General features: G+C 44.6%; 1 protein-coding gene across 1 annotated transcript in view; it reads right to left on the bottom strand.

Annotated features, from left to right (window-relative positions):
* Window positions 1-759: 759 nt before the first annotated feature.
* The window catches only part of LOC132578120 (ribonuclease T2-like), a 28,026-nt gene continuing 13,423 nt past the window's right edge, over window positions 760-15,362 (bottom strand). The window contains exons 5-10 of the mRNA XM_060247969.1: window positions 14,866-14,923; window positions 10,569-10,633; window positions 7,242-7,355; window positions 4,417-4,462; window positions 3,541-3,615; window positions 760-1,228 (exon numbers count right to left, since the gene is read on the bottom strand). Coding sequence (XP_060103952.1) covers window positions 1,040-1,228; window positions 3,541-3,615; window positions 4,417-4,462; window positions 7,242-7,355; window positions 10,569-10,633; window positions 14,866-14,923 — 547 coding nt within the window. The 3' untranslated portion in view covers window positions 760-1,039. The remainder of the gene's footprint in view (window positions 1,229-3,540; window positions 3,616-4,416; window positions 4,463-7,241; window positions 7,356-10,568; window positions 10,634-14,865; window positions 14,924-15,362) is intronic.

Raw genomic sequence — 15,362 nt, 5'->3', positions numbered from 1 at the left:
TTGGGCTCAAGTGCCGTGTTCTACTGGAGAAAGTTTTTCTTCCAGACGTTTCATTCTCAGCTGCGGAGAACATCCTCAGTGGCGTTGCAGCCGGAGCAGGCGCTCTGACCTTCTTGGCTGCTGTGCATTGAGTGAGGCCAGGGCTGCTGGAGAGCTGCTATTTCTAGGCTGGAGGGGGTGTGGTGAGAGGGCAATTGGTTTGTGGATGTGCCCATTGTTTGGTGGGGCTACCCGGAAGGGTGGTGATAAGGAAACTGGCTGTGGAATGTGACCATTGTTCTGTGTTGATTGCTGGGAGGGTTGGAAGGGGTGTGAAGATAAGGAAGATGGTTGTTGGTTGTGCTGATTGTCCTCTGGAATGCGCTGGTTGTTCGGTGACCTTCCGCAATTTGTAGTCTGTAGGGTGTTTTGCAGAGCTGGGTACCAAGATTGGTGGATGGAAATGCCTTCTTCCTTTCTGTTAAAGTTGTCCTGGTGCTTGTAAATTGAATTGTAATTGAACTGTTTTGCTTACAGTTTTTATTGTTGGTGTTTGATTGTTGTTCGCCGCCCTGAGCCTGCTTTGGCAGGGAGGGCGGGATATAAATAAGAAGGATAAATAAAGAAATAAATCCGGAGAGCCACTGTTCCCCACCCCTGTCCCAGAAGAAACAATACACGCATTGCATTCACAACTACATAAGTGGTAAGAGTTTACGGCAAGGGTTGTCTCCTTACTAACTTGGAAACAAGTTGCACAGAAATCACTTGCAACTAAACGGTTTTTGGAATGACTTTAATTGAAAAAAGAAGCTTCAAAGTTTCCGTTCAAAGTAAATATAGAATGGCACTCCAGCAGTCCAAAACGTAGTCACACATCATAGCAGTCAATCCTCTCTATTATCTGCAGCATGAACATCGTAATTTACGCACGTCCACCCAAATCAATTAACTTACAAATTTTAGACCAATAATGCCCTTGTAGATTAATCCAGATGCACTATTATTTTTTTTAAAAAATCAACAATATTTGGCAAAACGACCCAAATTTCTCGCTGCTTCACTTGTAAAGCTGCACATGCGAAGGGTAATTGGTCAATGTGTCGTTGCAGAGAGAGAGCTCTTCAGTTCCAAAGAACGCATTTCCACGTGCAGAATAGGAATCAACCTTTGACTCAGTACAGTTTCTCAGGAAAAACTCCTTAGTGAAACAGAATTTGATCTGGCCAATTGTTTGCACTTCTTCACCCTGAAGAGGAAAAAAATTAAAAAAAAATGAAGCAAAGCCGGAGCTCCAATTTAAGACGCAACTAAGGAGATCTTGGGAGCGGAGAGAGAACATGAAAACAATCTTCTACAGATAATGCATACCAGTTAATTAGCTGTGGGGATTCAAATGCACTGCCACTAAGCTTCTAAGTCCATGCACTTGAATATCCACATCCGGTGAACTGACGCATCACTTCTATTGCTTCTAATTAGACAGAGACAGATTGTCACTCTCACAGTGAATATCATTTTTCCAAGACCTTTTTTTAAAAAAGGACTGTCATCTTATTTAGATGGAAAAGAAACATATAAACATGTAATAAAATGTATTCATAAACATCGTAAGGCTACAACTGACACATTACTTACTCTAACGGGGTATTGCTAAAGTCCCCAGATTTATGAACATATGAAGCTGCCTTCTACTGACTTAGACCCTCGGTCCATCAAAGCCAGTATTGTCTACTCAGACTGGCAGCGGCTCTCCAGGGTCTCAAGCTGAGGTTTTTCCTGCCTCCTTGCCTGGACTCTTTTTAGTTGGCGATGCCGGGGATTGAACCTGGGACCTTCTGCTTACCAAGCAGATGCTCTACCACTGAGCCGCCGTCCCGTCCCTTTCACTAGGACAGGAATAATTTGTTAGCACTGGGATACTAACATTTGCTGCAATGCCCGTTTGAGTATTTTTCATGAAGTTGTACCACAGCTGTTAATGCAGCGGTATCCTAAACACTTTACACCAAGAAAGAAAGTATATGCAGCATTTCCTGGGCCTGATTTAATGTGTAAGTCTGACTGAAAGCCTTAAAATGGCAGGGGCCCCTTTTAGCTCAGTAGCCACTTCCGCCCCTAGGATTACGGTTGCCCCGATGAATTGGGAGGGAACCCTGTTATTACTGTCTCCTTCACAAATTACAAAACCAAGGAGGCTAAATAGAAGTATTAGGCTCACAAAGGTGCGCGTGCTCTTCCTTGAAAACAATGTATAGATATAGGTACAGCTAGAAGAAGAAGAAGAAGAAGATATTGGATTTATATCCCGCCCTCCACTCCGAAGAGTCTCAGAGCGGCTCACAATCTCCTTTACCTTCCTCCCTCACAACAGACACCCTGTGAGGTAGATGAAGATATTGGATTTATATCCCACCCTCCACTCCAAAGAGTCTCAGAGCGGCTCACAATCTCCTTTCCCTTCCTCCCCCACAACAGACACCCTGGGAGGTGGGTGGGGCTGGAGAGGGCTCTCACAGCAGCTGCCCTTGCAAGGACAACCTCTGCCAGAGCTATGGCTGACCCAAGGCCATTCCAGCAGCAGCAAGTGGAGGAGTGGGGAATCAAACCCGGTTCTCCCAGATAAGAGTCCACACACTTAACCACTACACCATACTGGCTCTAGGAAGGATATATTTTCTTTTCCCACAGACATAATTCCTACTCCAGGATAGGCTACATTTTCAGTGACACAGACGATCACATGGTACTGGCATACTATTAAACATGGGGAATGAAAATCCTAGCTCAGCCACGGCCTTGCAGAGGTCTTTACTTCTGATGTTTGCTTCTTTTGCAGAGCAATTGTTAAGGTAAATCAGAAGCAGTTTCTACAGTGTAAAATGTTACATAAATAGACTGACTCGAGAGAGATGGCAAAGGCAGACAAGAAGGAGATAACGAGCTGCTAACCTAAGCAAGAAAGGGAGACGTAACCTGCACAGGTCATCTAAACGAAGCCAAAACTTCAACTGGGATGGAATAAATCCCTCAACTTTCAAATAAAACGTTTAGAACATGATTATTAGGGTTTGTAGAATCTTTCGGGCTCAAGTGCCGTGTTCTACTGGAGAAAGTTTTCCTTCCAGACGTTTCATTCTCGGCTGCAGAACAGCCGAGAATGAAACGTCTGGAAGGAAAACTTTCTCCAGTAGAACACGGCACTTGAGCCCGAAAGATTCTACAAACCCTAATGATGTTACCAGCCGCGAAAACCTGAAATCTTTGATAGAACATGACTGCTCTTAGATTTTCATACTGTTTGAGAAGAGTTTCAAGTTCTGCCAACATAAATTTGGAGGGAAACTTTCAATCTTACGGCCAATTGTTTGGTGATTGCTGCTTAAAATGAATTACTAGGGGCGGTGGGGAAGGAGATAATTATGAGCATAAATCTGCAAAAAGTATTTAATTTCAAAATATTACAAGTGTTTTCCTTCCAAAGTTCTAATATTCAAAATATCCTTCCCCAACAATTACAGAGGCAGACTAGTGAATCAGTAATAATGAAAGATGGTATACCTGTTCTGGAGGAAGGCACTGGATCTTTGGTGTTACGTTATATGCGCTTGTAAGAGCTTCTTTGATAGCTTCCAGCTGAAGATTTAAACAACACTGTTGAAAGACCCGAGCTTCACTTCAAAAGTGAAACAAGTTTTATGGCCAAGACAGTCATTTTACAGAAGAAATTACAGATGGGACTGGGAGTAAGTTACACGATGCTTTTATTGAATGGACTCATTTTGCCTTGCTTTTGAGATGTGGTGCTGGAGAAGACTCTTGAGAGTCCTTTGGACTGCAAGAAGATCAAATCAGCCAGTCCTAAGGGAAACCAGCCCAGACTGTTCACCGGAAGGTCAGATGCTGAAGCTGAAGCTCAAATACTTTGGCCACCCAATGAGAAGGGAGCACTCCCTGGAGAAGACTCTTGAGAGTCCCTTGGACTGCAAGAAGATCAAATCAGCCAGCCCTAAGGGAAACCAGCCCAGACTGTTCACCGGAAGGTCAGATGCTGAAGCTGAAGCTCAAATACTTTGGCCACCCAATGAGAAGGGAGCACTCACTGGAGAAGAATCTTGAGAGTCCCTTGGACTGCAAAAAGATCCAAGCAGTCAGTCCTAAGGAAAATCAACCCAGACTGTTAGGACTGACTGATTGGATCTTCTTGCAGTCTAAGGGACTCTCAAGAGTCTTCTCCAGCACTACATCTCAAAAGCATCTATTCTTCTGCGCTCGGCCTTCCTTATGCTCCAACTTTTACAGCCATACATGACTACTGGGAATACCATCGCTTTGACTATACGGACTTTTCTTGGCAGGGTGATGTCTCTACTTTCTATTACACCGCCCAAGAGACTAAAAGCTAAAAAAGAGACCAGCTCCTAAGCCTGATCTTACCTGGTAGTAGGTACTGCCTGGCTTTATTCCCAGTTTCAAGAGATAACTGCAGGGGAGAAAAAGAAAGATGGAAGCACATCTTCACTTTAGCATTTAACACCTTACAGCCAATTGGGATATAATTAGTAAATGCTCTGTCATATCGTGCTCATCAAAGCGTACGTAAAAGGTGAGAAAGAAAAGGTACCCAAAACTGGGGGGAACCTTCCAGCTCATTTCAACTTCCTGGCACACACACACACACACACACACAAACACACACACACACACAAAGGAGAGATGGGAAACAAGGTGGCCCTGGATCCCTAAGCTGTTCAGCAATTACAACCCATGTTCTAATTAATTTCCGTTTTTCTTCAGTAACAATGTTATACAACCAGTAGGTTAAATGGGTGGTAATGAATATCTTATGGATGTTCCATGCTGTTTACAACGGTGGCAATTCATTAATACCAAACCAGTTATCTAGGGGAATAGCTTATTCTTTATTGAGAAGGTTGTCCACCTCTATTACTCCCATTGTGCAGAACCATAAGGGCATATTGGGTGTGTAGGGCACGCTTCCATTTCTAGTAGGGGGGAGGCTTGACTAGCACTCCCATGAACAGAGGGTGCCTCACAAAAGACGCCTCAGAATCTACTGCGGCAATTCTATAGTTAAGAGGGAGGTTCCTCAACTGAGAAAGTCACACACTGTTTTCTTGAAAGCAGAAAGTTCTTGGGCAGCCTACCTAGTACATTACAAACAAAGGTTGTGCCATTATTACAGCATATGCTCCTCCATAACTTTAAATGCTGCTTCCTTAGAGGTTTACAAGATTATGCACGGGATGGAGAAAGTAGAGAAAGAAGTACTTTTCTCCCTATCTCACAATACGAGAACTCGTGGGCTTTCGATGAAATTGCTGAGCAGTCAGGTTAAAATGGATTAAAGGAAGTACTTCTTCACCCAAAGGGTGATTGACTCGTGGAATTCACTGCCACAGGAGTTGGCGGTGGCTAAAAGCATAGCCAGCTTCAAGAGGGGGTTAGATAAAAATATGGAGCAGAGGTCCATCCGTGGCTATTAGCCACAGGGTGTGTATGTATATGTATATGTGTGTGTGTGTGTGTGTGTGTGTAGTATATATATATATATATTTGGCCACTGTGTGACACAGAGTGTTGGACTGGATGGGCCATTGGCCTGATCCAACATGGCTTCTCTTATGGTCTTATGTGACACAGAGTGTTGGACTGGATGGGCCATTGGCCTGATCCAACATGGCTTCTCTTATGTGACACAGAGTGTTGGACTGGATGGGCCATTGGCCTGATCCAACATGGCTTCTCTTATGTTCTTATGTGACACTGAGTGTTGGACTGGAGTGGCCATTGGCCTGATCCAACACGGCTTCTCTTATGTTCTTATGTGACACAGAGTGTTGGACTGGATGGGCCATTGGCCTGATCCAACATGGCTTCTCTTATGGAACCAGCTTCCAGAGGATATACAGGCCCTGCGGGAATTTGAACAGTTCCACAGGGCCTGCAAGACCACCCTCTTTCGATTGGCCTTCACCGACTAAGGAGGAAACTGCTAATGAAATTCGCCACCTGTATAATAGCACCAGTATCTTAAATTTTTATCAAATTTACTGATTTTAGAGTTTTAGTAGGATTTTAATTAATGTGTTAATTAGTTTGTTAAATGCCTTGTAAACTAATGTATTGATTGTGCTGTTAGCCGCCCAGAGCCTGCTTCGGCGGGGAGGGCGGGATATAAATAAAATTGATATGATATGTTCTTATGTGACACAGAGTGTTGGACTGGATAGGCCATTGGCCTGATCCAACAGGGCTTCTCTTATGTTCTAATGTGACACAGAGCGTTGGACTGGATAGGCCATTGGCCTGATCCAACATGGCTTCTCTTATGTTCTTATGTGACACAGAGTGTTGGACTGGATGGGCCATTGGCCTGATCCAACACGGCTTCTCTTATGTTCTTATGTGACACAGAGTGTTGGACTGGATGGGCCATTGGCCTGATCCAACACGGCTTCTCTTATGTTCTTATGTGACACAGAGTGTTGGACTGGATGGGCCATTGACCTGATCCAACATGGCTTCTCTTATGTTCTTATGTGACCCAGAGTGTTGGACTGGATGGGCCATTGGCCTGATCCAACATGGCTTCTCTTATGTTCTTATGTGACACAGAGTGTTGGACTGGATGGGCCATTGGCCTGATCCAACATGGCTTCTCTTATGTTCTTATGTGACACAGTGTTGGACTGGATGGGCCACTGGCCTGATCCAACATGGCTTCTCTTATGTTCTTATGTGGCACAGAGTGTTGGACTGGATGGGCCATTGGCCTGATCCAACACGGCTTCTCTTATGTTCTTATGTGACACAGTGTTGGACTGGATGGGCCACTGGCCTGATCCAACATGGCTTCTCTTATGTTCTTATGTGACACAGAGTGTTGGACTGGATGGGCCATTGGCCTGATCCAACACGGCTTCTCTTATGATGTTATGTTCCTTCTTCCTATGGGTTTACACTTGAGTTGCTGGCAACATTCAGGTACTGTACAAGTTGCAAGAAGCCACCTTCAGGTACCAATTCTAATTCCTCTGATCTGGCTGGCACAAAACATTAAAGACCCACTACTGTAGGCCACCATAGAAAGTCATCTTCATTGTAAAAACAGCTGTTGAAAAGAAAAAAAAGAAGAAGCAATTGCTCTTTTTGGGACAAACTGAAGGGGAAAATAAGGAAGGCAGCACAGACAGAAGTGACTGGGTGAACAAAGTCTTAGCTGAGAGTATGTAAACTACCTGTTGAGGTCAAGTTTTTCATAAAGTTCCAGTGCTTTACTAAAGTATTTTTTCTGGGAATTCAGAGATTCCAGTGTGGCTGCACAAGTCCCATGTTTGTCCCATTCATGCTTCCTGCAGGAAGAAAACAAAAAGAAGAAGATGATGATACTGGAAGAGTCTCAGAGCGGCTCACTATCTCCTTTACCTTCCCCCCCCCCCACAACAGACACCCTGTGAGGTAGATGAAGATATTGGATTGATATCCCGCCCTCCACTCCGAAGAGTCTCAGAGCGGCTCACAATCTCCTTTCCCTTCCTCCCCCCACAACAGACACCCTGTGAGGTAGATGACGATATTGGATTTATATCCCGCCCTCCACTCCGAAGAGTCTCAGAGGGGCTCACAATCTCCTTTACCTTCCTCCCCCACAACAGACACCCTGTGAGGTAGATGAAGATATTGGATTTATATCCCGCCCTCCACTCCGAAGAGTCTCAGAGGGGCTCACAATCTCCTTTACCTTCCTCCCCCACAACAGACACCCTGTGAGGTAGATGAAGATATTGGATTTATATCCCACCCTCCACTCCGAAGAGTCTCAGAGCGGCTCACAATCTCCTTTCCCTTCCTCCCCCACAACAAACACCCTGTGAGGTGGGTGGGGCCGGAGAGAGCTCTCACAGCAGCTGCCCTTTCAAGGACAACCTCTGCCAGAGCTATGGCTGACCCAAGGCCATTCCAGCAGGTGCAAGTGGAGGAGTGGGGAATCAAACCCGGTTCTCCCAGATAAGAGTCCGCACACTTAACCACTACACCAAACTGACTCTCCAGTTTGCCAGTTTGGTGTAGAGGCCAGTTATGCGCAGCTACAAGAAAACTGTATTACACAAATTACACAAAATTCTCATTCCAATCTCAGTACAAAAACACCTGAAGCGGATTAAATTTTAACACATCCATACAAAACACACTTCTGCCCTTAAGGATTCTTTTTTACTACCGATTATACAGTACTTAAAAGATGCTCACGTACAGTGCTCATGTCCACAAGTGCACTTCCTAACAGATGCACGTAGAGGAAAATACAGTTTCATGCAATACATTTTGAGACTGTCCACTATGGCAAAAGGAAGAAAACCACAACAAAAGAAGCAAGGAACAAAACAATTTTTGGATATCACATTTGGAAACCAAGAGAAAGAATACAGCTAGTGTGGTGCAGTGGTTAAGAGGGCTGAACTATACACTTTGGGAGACCTCGTTTCAAATCCCCACTGTCACTGAAACTTTTTGTTGACCTTGGGTCAGTCACTCTGTCAACCTTAACCTACCTTACAGAATCGTTATGAGGAAAAAATGGAGGAGAGGAGAATGAATATAGCCTTTCTCCCTCAGTGGGACCCAAGTAGTTTTATAAATAAATTTAAAAATTTCTTGAACTGTCAAACTGTCAAACCCAAAGAATGTTCGTCATGACGCAAAGTCAGACTGTGGGAGAATCTAAAATCCAAGTACCTATAGTTGGTTAGATGTAAAAGTCTCTAGTCACCATCGTTTTATTTTTTCTTGCAGAGTCTTTCTAGCCTTTCTGTCACATCCTGCATGGACACACACACCTGGTAGACAAATACTTTCCAAGATGACAAGTCTGTTCAGCACACTTTAGCCTCTGTCTCCCAGTAGGAAGCCCCCCCAATTACCACATGTCTCTTCCTATACTGGAGGGGCAGACACTCAAGTCCTTTAATCCAGAGGTGCCTGGGAAAGTTCCTTGAACTTTGTGGAGCTTGGGGTGTAATTCTTGTTCCAGTAGTCCAGAATCAATATCTATGGGGAGATCCTGGAACTGATTGCTTCACAATAGAGGCTCAGATGTCTCCTGAATTTTCATGCTCCTGGGGGGTCACATTCTTCCACATGCCCTCTGTTGGGTGCTCTTCCTGAGACACTGTTCTCCTCCTACTGCTGTTGCCCTCTCACGAATGCTTCGAGTGTTCTGTCCATGAGCTCTTAATCTTTCCTCGTGTCTTCTCTACAAGCAGAGCTATGAACTTACGCTTGCTACAAGTGTAACTCATTATCCTCAGGCAAGAAAACAAACACTGACACAGACTTTGCAAGTCACTACTTCAGCTCTCTCACCAGCCATGTTGCTTCAGACTTAGTAGACCATACACTGAACACGAGTTAGCAGTGTAACGAAGCAGCTGAAAAGGCAAATGAGATTCTAGGCTGCATGCACAGAAGCACAGTGTCCAGATCACATGAAGTGATGGTATCACTTTATCAGCTTGACCTCACTTTGAGTACTATGTTCAGTTTTGGGCAACACAATTTAAAAAGAATGTTGACAAGCTGGAACGTGTCTAGAGGAGGGTAACAAAGATGGCGAAGGGTCTGGGACTAAGTCCTATTAAAAAAGGCTGAAGGAGCTGGGTATGTTTACATCGGAAAGGAAATAACTGAGATGTTATATGAAGAAGTAGAAGATATTGGATTATATCCTGCCCTCCACTCCGAAGAGTCTCAGAGCAGCTCACAATCTCCTCCCCCTTCCTCCCCACAACAGACACCCTGTGAGATGGGTGGGGCTGGAGAGGGTTCTCCCAGCAGCTGCCCTTTCAAGGACAACCTCTGCCAGAGCTATGGCTGACCCAAGGCCATTCCAGCAGGTGCAAGCAGAGGAGTGGGGGAATCAAACCCGGTCAGTGCTTGAGAAAGACACCATACAACAACAGTACTCTGTAAAACAACCATCATGTTTAAGAGTTTTAAGTGTATTATAGAATATCTTGATCTTCTCTACTTATAAGTTTTTAATATTTTCCTTCAGTTGTGTTTTTTTGTTCTTTTCTATTTACTAACACTTTTATTTCTCTCTTTTTCTACCTTCCTTTTCTTTTACCGGGCTAGTCGTGGATCGCACCTAATTATCATTACCAGATAGTAAATTTTGGAATAACCTGTAATAGTTTGCATAGAGAATATTTAGGCAGTTAAAGAATTCATAGCAATAGTTTGATGATAATATGGGTTCAATTAGATTAACTGTGTTTTGATACAGGAATTAACTGTGTTTTGATACAGGAATTACTCTTAATCTTTTGTTTTCATCTTGACCTCTCTCCTTGGATAGAAAATGGTCTACATATCTAGATACAACTTTGTAACTTAAAATCCTTACTCAATGTTTAATTGTATGCATGTAAGTGTTTATGATTGCTTACAACCTGTTTCCATAAGTTTAATTACTTGTATATGAATATAAATATTGATATTAACTTGTATATTTTTTAAAATTACAATAAAAATATAAGAGAAAAAAAGGTGTATTATAAACTCACCAGAACTTTGTTCTATTTTCATGAAGCACATCTGGCCAGTATTGTCTCATGTCTACCAAGAGATCCTAGCAATGAAAAATACTGATATTGTAAAACTTGGGAGCAGCACTGCATTCTGCATAAACTTACAAATGGGTAGGTAGAAGAAGAAGATATTGGATTTATATCCCGCCCTCCACTCTGAAGAGTCTCAGAGCGGCTCACAATCTCCTTTACCTTCCTCCCCCACAACAGACACCCTGTGAGGTAGATGAAGATATTGGATTTATATCCCGCCCTTCACTCTGAAGAGTCTCAGAGCAGCTCACAATCTTCTTTACCTTCCTCCCCCACAACAGACACCCTGTGAGGTAGATGAAGATATTGGATTTATATCCCGCCCTCCACTCTGAAGAGTCTCAGAGCGGCTCACAATCTCCTTTACCTTCCTCCCCCACAACAGACACCCTGTGAGGTAGATGAAGATATTGGATTTATATCCCGCCCTTCACTCTGAAGAGTCTCAGAGCAGCTCACAATCTTCTTTACCTTCCTCCCCCCACAACAGACACCCTGTGAGGTAGATGAAGATATTGGATTTATATCCCGCCCTCCACTCTGAAGAGTCTCAGAGCGGCTCACAATCTCCTTTACCTTCCTCCCCCACAACAGACACCCTGTGAGGTAGATGAAGATATTGGATTTATATCCCGCCCTTCACTCTGAAGAGTCTCAGAGCGGCTCACAATCTCCTTTACCTTCCTCCCCCACAACAGACACCCTGTGAGGTAGATGAAGATATTGGATTTATATCCCACCTTCCACTCCGAAGAGTCTCAGAGCGGCTCACAATCTCCTTTACCTTCCTCCCCCACAACAGACACCCTGTGAGGTAGATGAAGATATTGGATTTATATCCCGCTCTCCACTCCAAACAGTCTCAGAGCTGCTCACAATCTCCTTTACCTCCCCCTGCCCACAACAGACACCCTGTGAGGTAGATGAAGATATTGGATTTATATCCTGCCCTCCACTCAAAGAGTCTCAGAGCGGCTCACAATCTCCTTTACCTCCCCCCACACACACAACAGACACCCTGTGAGGTAGATGAAGATACTGGATTTATATCCCGCCCTCCACTCCGAAGAGTCTCAGAGCGGCTCACAATCTCCTTTACCTCCCCCCCGCCACAACAAACACCCTGTGAGGTAGATGAAGATATTGGATTTATATCCTGCCCTCCACTCCGAAGAGTCTCAGAGTGGCTCACAATCTCCTTTCCCTTCCACCACCCCCCCCCCCACAACAGACACCCTGTGAGGTAGATGAAGATATTGGATTTATATCCTGCCCTTCACTCCGAAGAGTCTCAGAGCGGCTCACAATCTCCTTTATCTTCCTTCCCCACAACAAACACCCTGTGAGGTAGATGAAGATATTGGGTTTATATCCCGCTCTCCACTCCGAAGAGTCTCAGAGCGGCTCACAATCTCCTTTACCTCCCCGCCACCCCACAACAGACACCCTGTGAGGTAGATGAAGATATTGGATTTATATCCTGCCCTTCACTCCGAAGAGTCTCAGAGCAGCTCACAATCTCCTTTACCTTCCTCCCCCACAACAGACATCCCGTGAGGTGGTTGGGGCTGAGAGGGCTCTCACAGCAGCTGCCCTTTCAAGGACAACCTCTGCCAGAGCTCTGGTTGACCCAAGGCCATTCCAGCAGCTGCAAGTAGAGGAGTGGGGAATCGAACCCGGTTCTCCCAGAGAAGAGTCCGCACACTTAACCACTACACCAAACTGGCTCACCTGATCCTGCCTGCAGAGTCATGACCAGTGTCAGCCCTAGGGCACGTGGTGCCCCAGACAGGCCACTTGCCCACTGCCCCACTGCCTGCTCTCCGCAGTGCCGCAACACGGCACCGCGCTCTGTTGCCCGCCCCTCTGGCACGATCAGAGGAGCGCCATGATGAGGCTCAGCCCTACCTGCTTTGCAAGGGCCCAGGCTTCTTCTAAATTTTTTTAAGTTGTTCTAAGTCAGGGTTGTCAAACATGCAGTTCGGGGGCCAAATCAGGCCCCCGGAGGGCTCCTATCAGGCCCCCGAGCAACTGGCTGTCATCTGATTCCTTCTCCCTTTTTCTTGCTTCCTTCTGTGTAACAGCTTTCCTTGCAAGGCTTGCTCAATCGCACAGGAGCCACAGAGCAAAACCTGTATTTTCTCTATTGGCTGAGGCTCCCCCCCCCCAGTTCCCTGGGGAAGGAAGGAAAGAGCCAGAACTTCCTTTGCCCAGTTCCCTGGATCCCATGGGAGAAATACAAAGAAAGCATCCTTAAGACCAACGGGTGCTAACGTTTTTAGAATACTTGAAGTTTTTAAAAATATATATATTTGTATTTGTGCTCTTTGTGGGGAGGGAAGGTGGCTCAGTGGTACAGTATCTGCTTGGTAAGCAGAAGGTCCCAGGTTCAATCTCCGGCATCTCCAATTAAAAAGGGTCCAGGCTAAATAGGTGCGAAAAACCTCAGCTTGAGACCCTGGAGAGTCGCTGCAAGTCTGAGTAGACAATACTGACTTTGATGGACCCAGGGTCTGATTCAGTATAAGGCAGCTTCATATGTTCATATAAAATGTATATCTCTGCTACCTAATCTTAAATAGGTACACACATGGCCTAACCCAACATGGCCCAGCCCCTCAAGGTTTCATTTATGTCAGATCCAGTCCTCATTACAAATGAGTTCGACACCCCTGTTCTAAGTTGTTGAATTTGTTCTCCCTTGTTTGAAGAGCACGCTGGAGGAGGCTTTCCCCCCCTCACTTCCGGAGCCCAGTTCGGCCCCATCTTCCCAGCGTCTAGGCAATTGCCTAGTTTGCCTAAGTGGGCAAGCCAGCCCTGGCCATGACGCAATGGGTATGGCAACATTGGGGAGGGATGGTGGCTCAGTGGTAGAGCATCTGCTTGGGAAGCAGAAGGTCCCAGGTTCAATCCCCGGCATCTCCAACTAAAAGGGTCCAGGCAAGTAGGAGTGAAAAACCTCAGCTTGAGACCCTGGAGAGCCATAAATGGGGCTGTGGCTCAGTGGTAGAACATCTGCTTGGTAAGCAGAAGGTCCCAGGTTCAATCCCCGGCATCTCCAACTGAAAAGGGTCCAGGCAAATAGGTGTGAAAAACCTCCGCTTGAGACTCTGGAGAGCCGCTGCCAGTCTGAGAAGACAATACTGACTTTGATGGTCCCAGGGTCTGATTCAGAATAAGGCAGCTTCATATGTTCATAAGGAACACAATCCTTACTACAGCTCTTGGCTGACACGGGATTATGCTAGTGTGAGACACCTGGGGGACCTAGAGTTCTATGAAATTTTGTTTTTCTTCTCCTCATCAAAATCAAAGCTCTGCGTAGGGCAACTAGATTTTCTCTACTCACTGCCTTTTACCCTAGGGTGCCACTCACTAACTCTACAGCTAGCAGTAACTCAAAGCGAGTTGCACCAGCTCCTCCCTTTAGCCAGAATGTCCCTACTGACTGAATGGTGTTTGATTCCACGATTCTTGCGGCCATAATTAAAAGCCAGAGTTGCCCTTTGCACCTTGCTGGGTGAAAAGTTTCAGGCAGAACAGAATGCAGCTGGCAGTTCTTAATGATGCAAGTTATTAGCAATGCAAGTTTAAGGTGAGTGACACCCTCCTAAACCCTTTGAATTAAGGACTGCACCACAAGAGCCCATTACACCGGGACTCAGGTATATTGCACTACTTAATGTGGTACAGGAACACAGTTCAAGCGGCTGCATGTAAAACCTTTCCCATATGTATACGGGTGTTAGCGATACCACTTTTAAGGCCACTGTTTAATACGACAAAGGCATGTGAGACTAATTTTTGTGCGATACTGGGGTGCATCTTAGCCCATCCTGCATCTCCAAATATTTACTAAAATATTTATATTCCCACTTTTCCTTTTGGTTTATGTTCAACGCCCTGCCCCAATATTAAGACTCTTCCTCCAAATTAAGCGGCTGTTACGTAGGAGGAAGGCTTCTTAGGCTGGTTGGATCCAATTTAAACCAACGATATAAAATACCTCTGAAAAACTCGATTGTAATTATATCCACCCTAAGTTCTTGGAATGGGACTGGAGAGAAACAAATAATCCACCATGAAAATAAAATAACCCTAAATTCTTGGAATGGGACAGGAGAGAAACAAATAACCCACCATGAAAATAAAAGCCTACTATCATTAAATTAGTTGTAAACATGCTTTAACCATGTAAGTTATGTACACCTGCGAAAACTGTATTTTCATACATTCATACCTTAATTTCTGTTACATTGAAGTGCCAGGTTTTATTACAATCTTCTGCTTTATCAGTCCTACGGAAGAATTGTGGGGAGGAGAGAACAGAGAATTCAGTGCATCCACATAAATGCGGAAATGCTGTTACAAATTTGTGTTGTCTCAGGGAAGACTGTGAGCTATAATTTTAGTCATCGTCTACAGAATTTTTTTAAAAAAATGAAGACATGTTAAATGTACAGTTGCTTATTTGGCAACAGGCTAAAGTTTCCAAATCAATTAACAAATGGTTCTACCAAACTCGCAATAGCCTTTATATAGCTCAATATACCACCTGTGTTGAAAAGCTGACAGCAAGAAGGCAACATGCATTTAGCTGCTAACATGCATAGCACAGGGAAAAAACTTTCTGATCCCTGAACTAACAGCATTCTTGATTCATTTAAGAACATTTATAACCCCCCTTCCTGCCTTTTCAAGCTCTCAAAGCAGCTAAAATTTAAGCTGACAATATAA

This window comes from Heteronotia binoei, chromosome 10, assembly GCF_032191835.1.
Source record: "Heteronotia binoei isolate CCM8104 ecotype False Entrance Well chromosome 10, APGP_CSIRO_Hbin_v1, whole genome shotgun sequence".
NCBI lineage: Eukaryota > Metazoa > Chordata > Lepidosauria > Squamata > Gekkonidae > Heteronotia > Heteronotia binoei.
The sequence above is the reverse complement of the archived record's forward strand: the minus strand, read 5'-3'. Positions and strand labels throughout refer to the sequence as shown.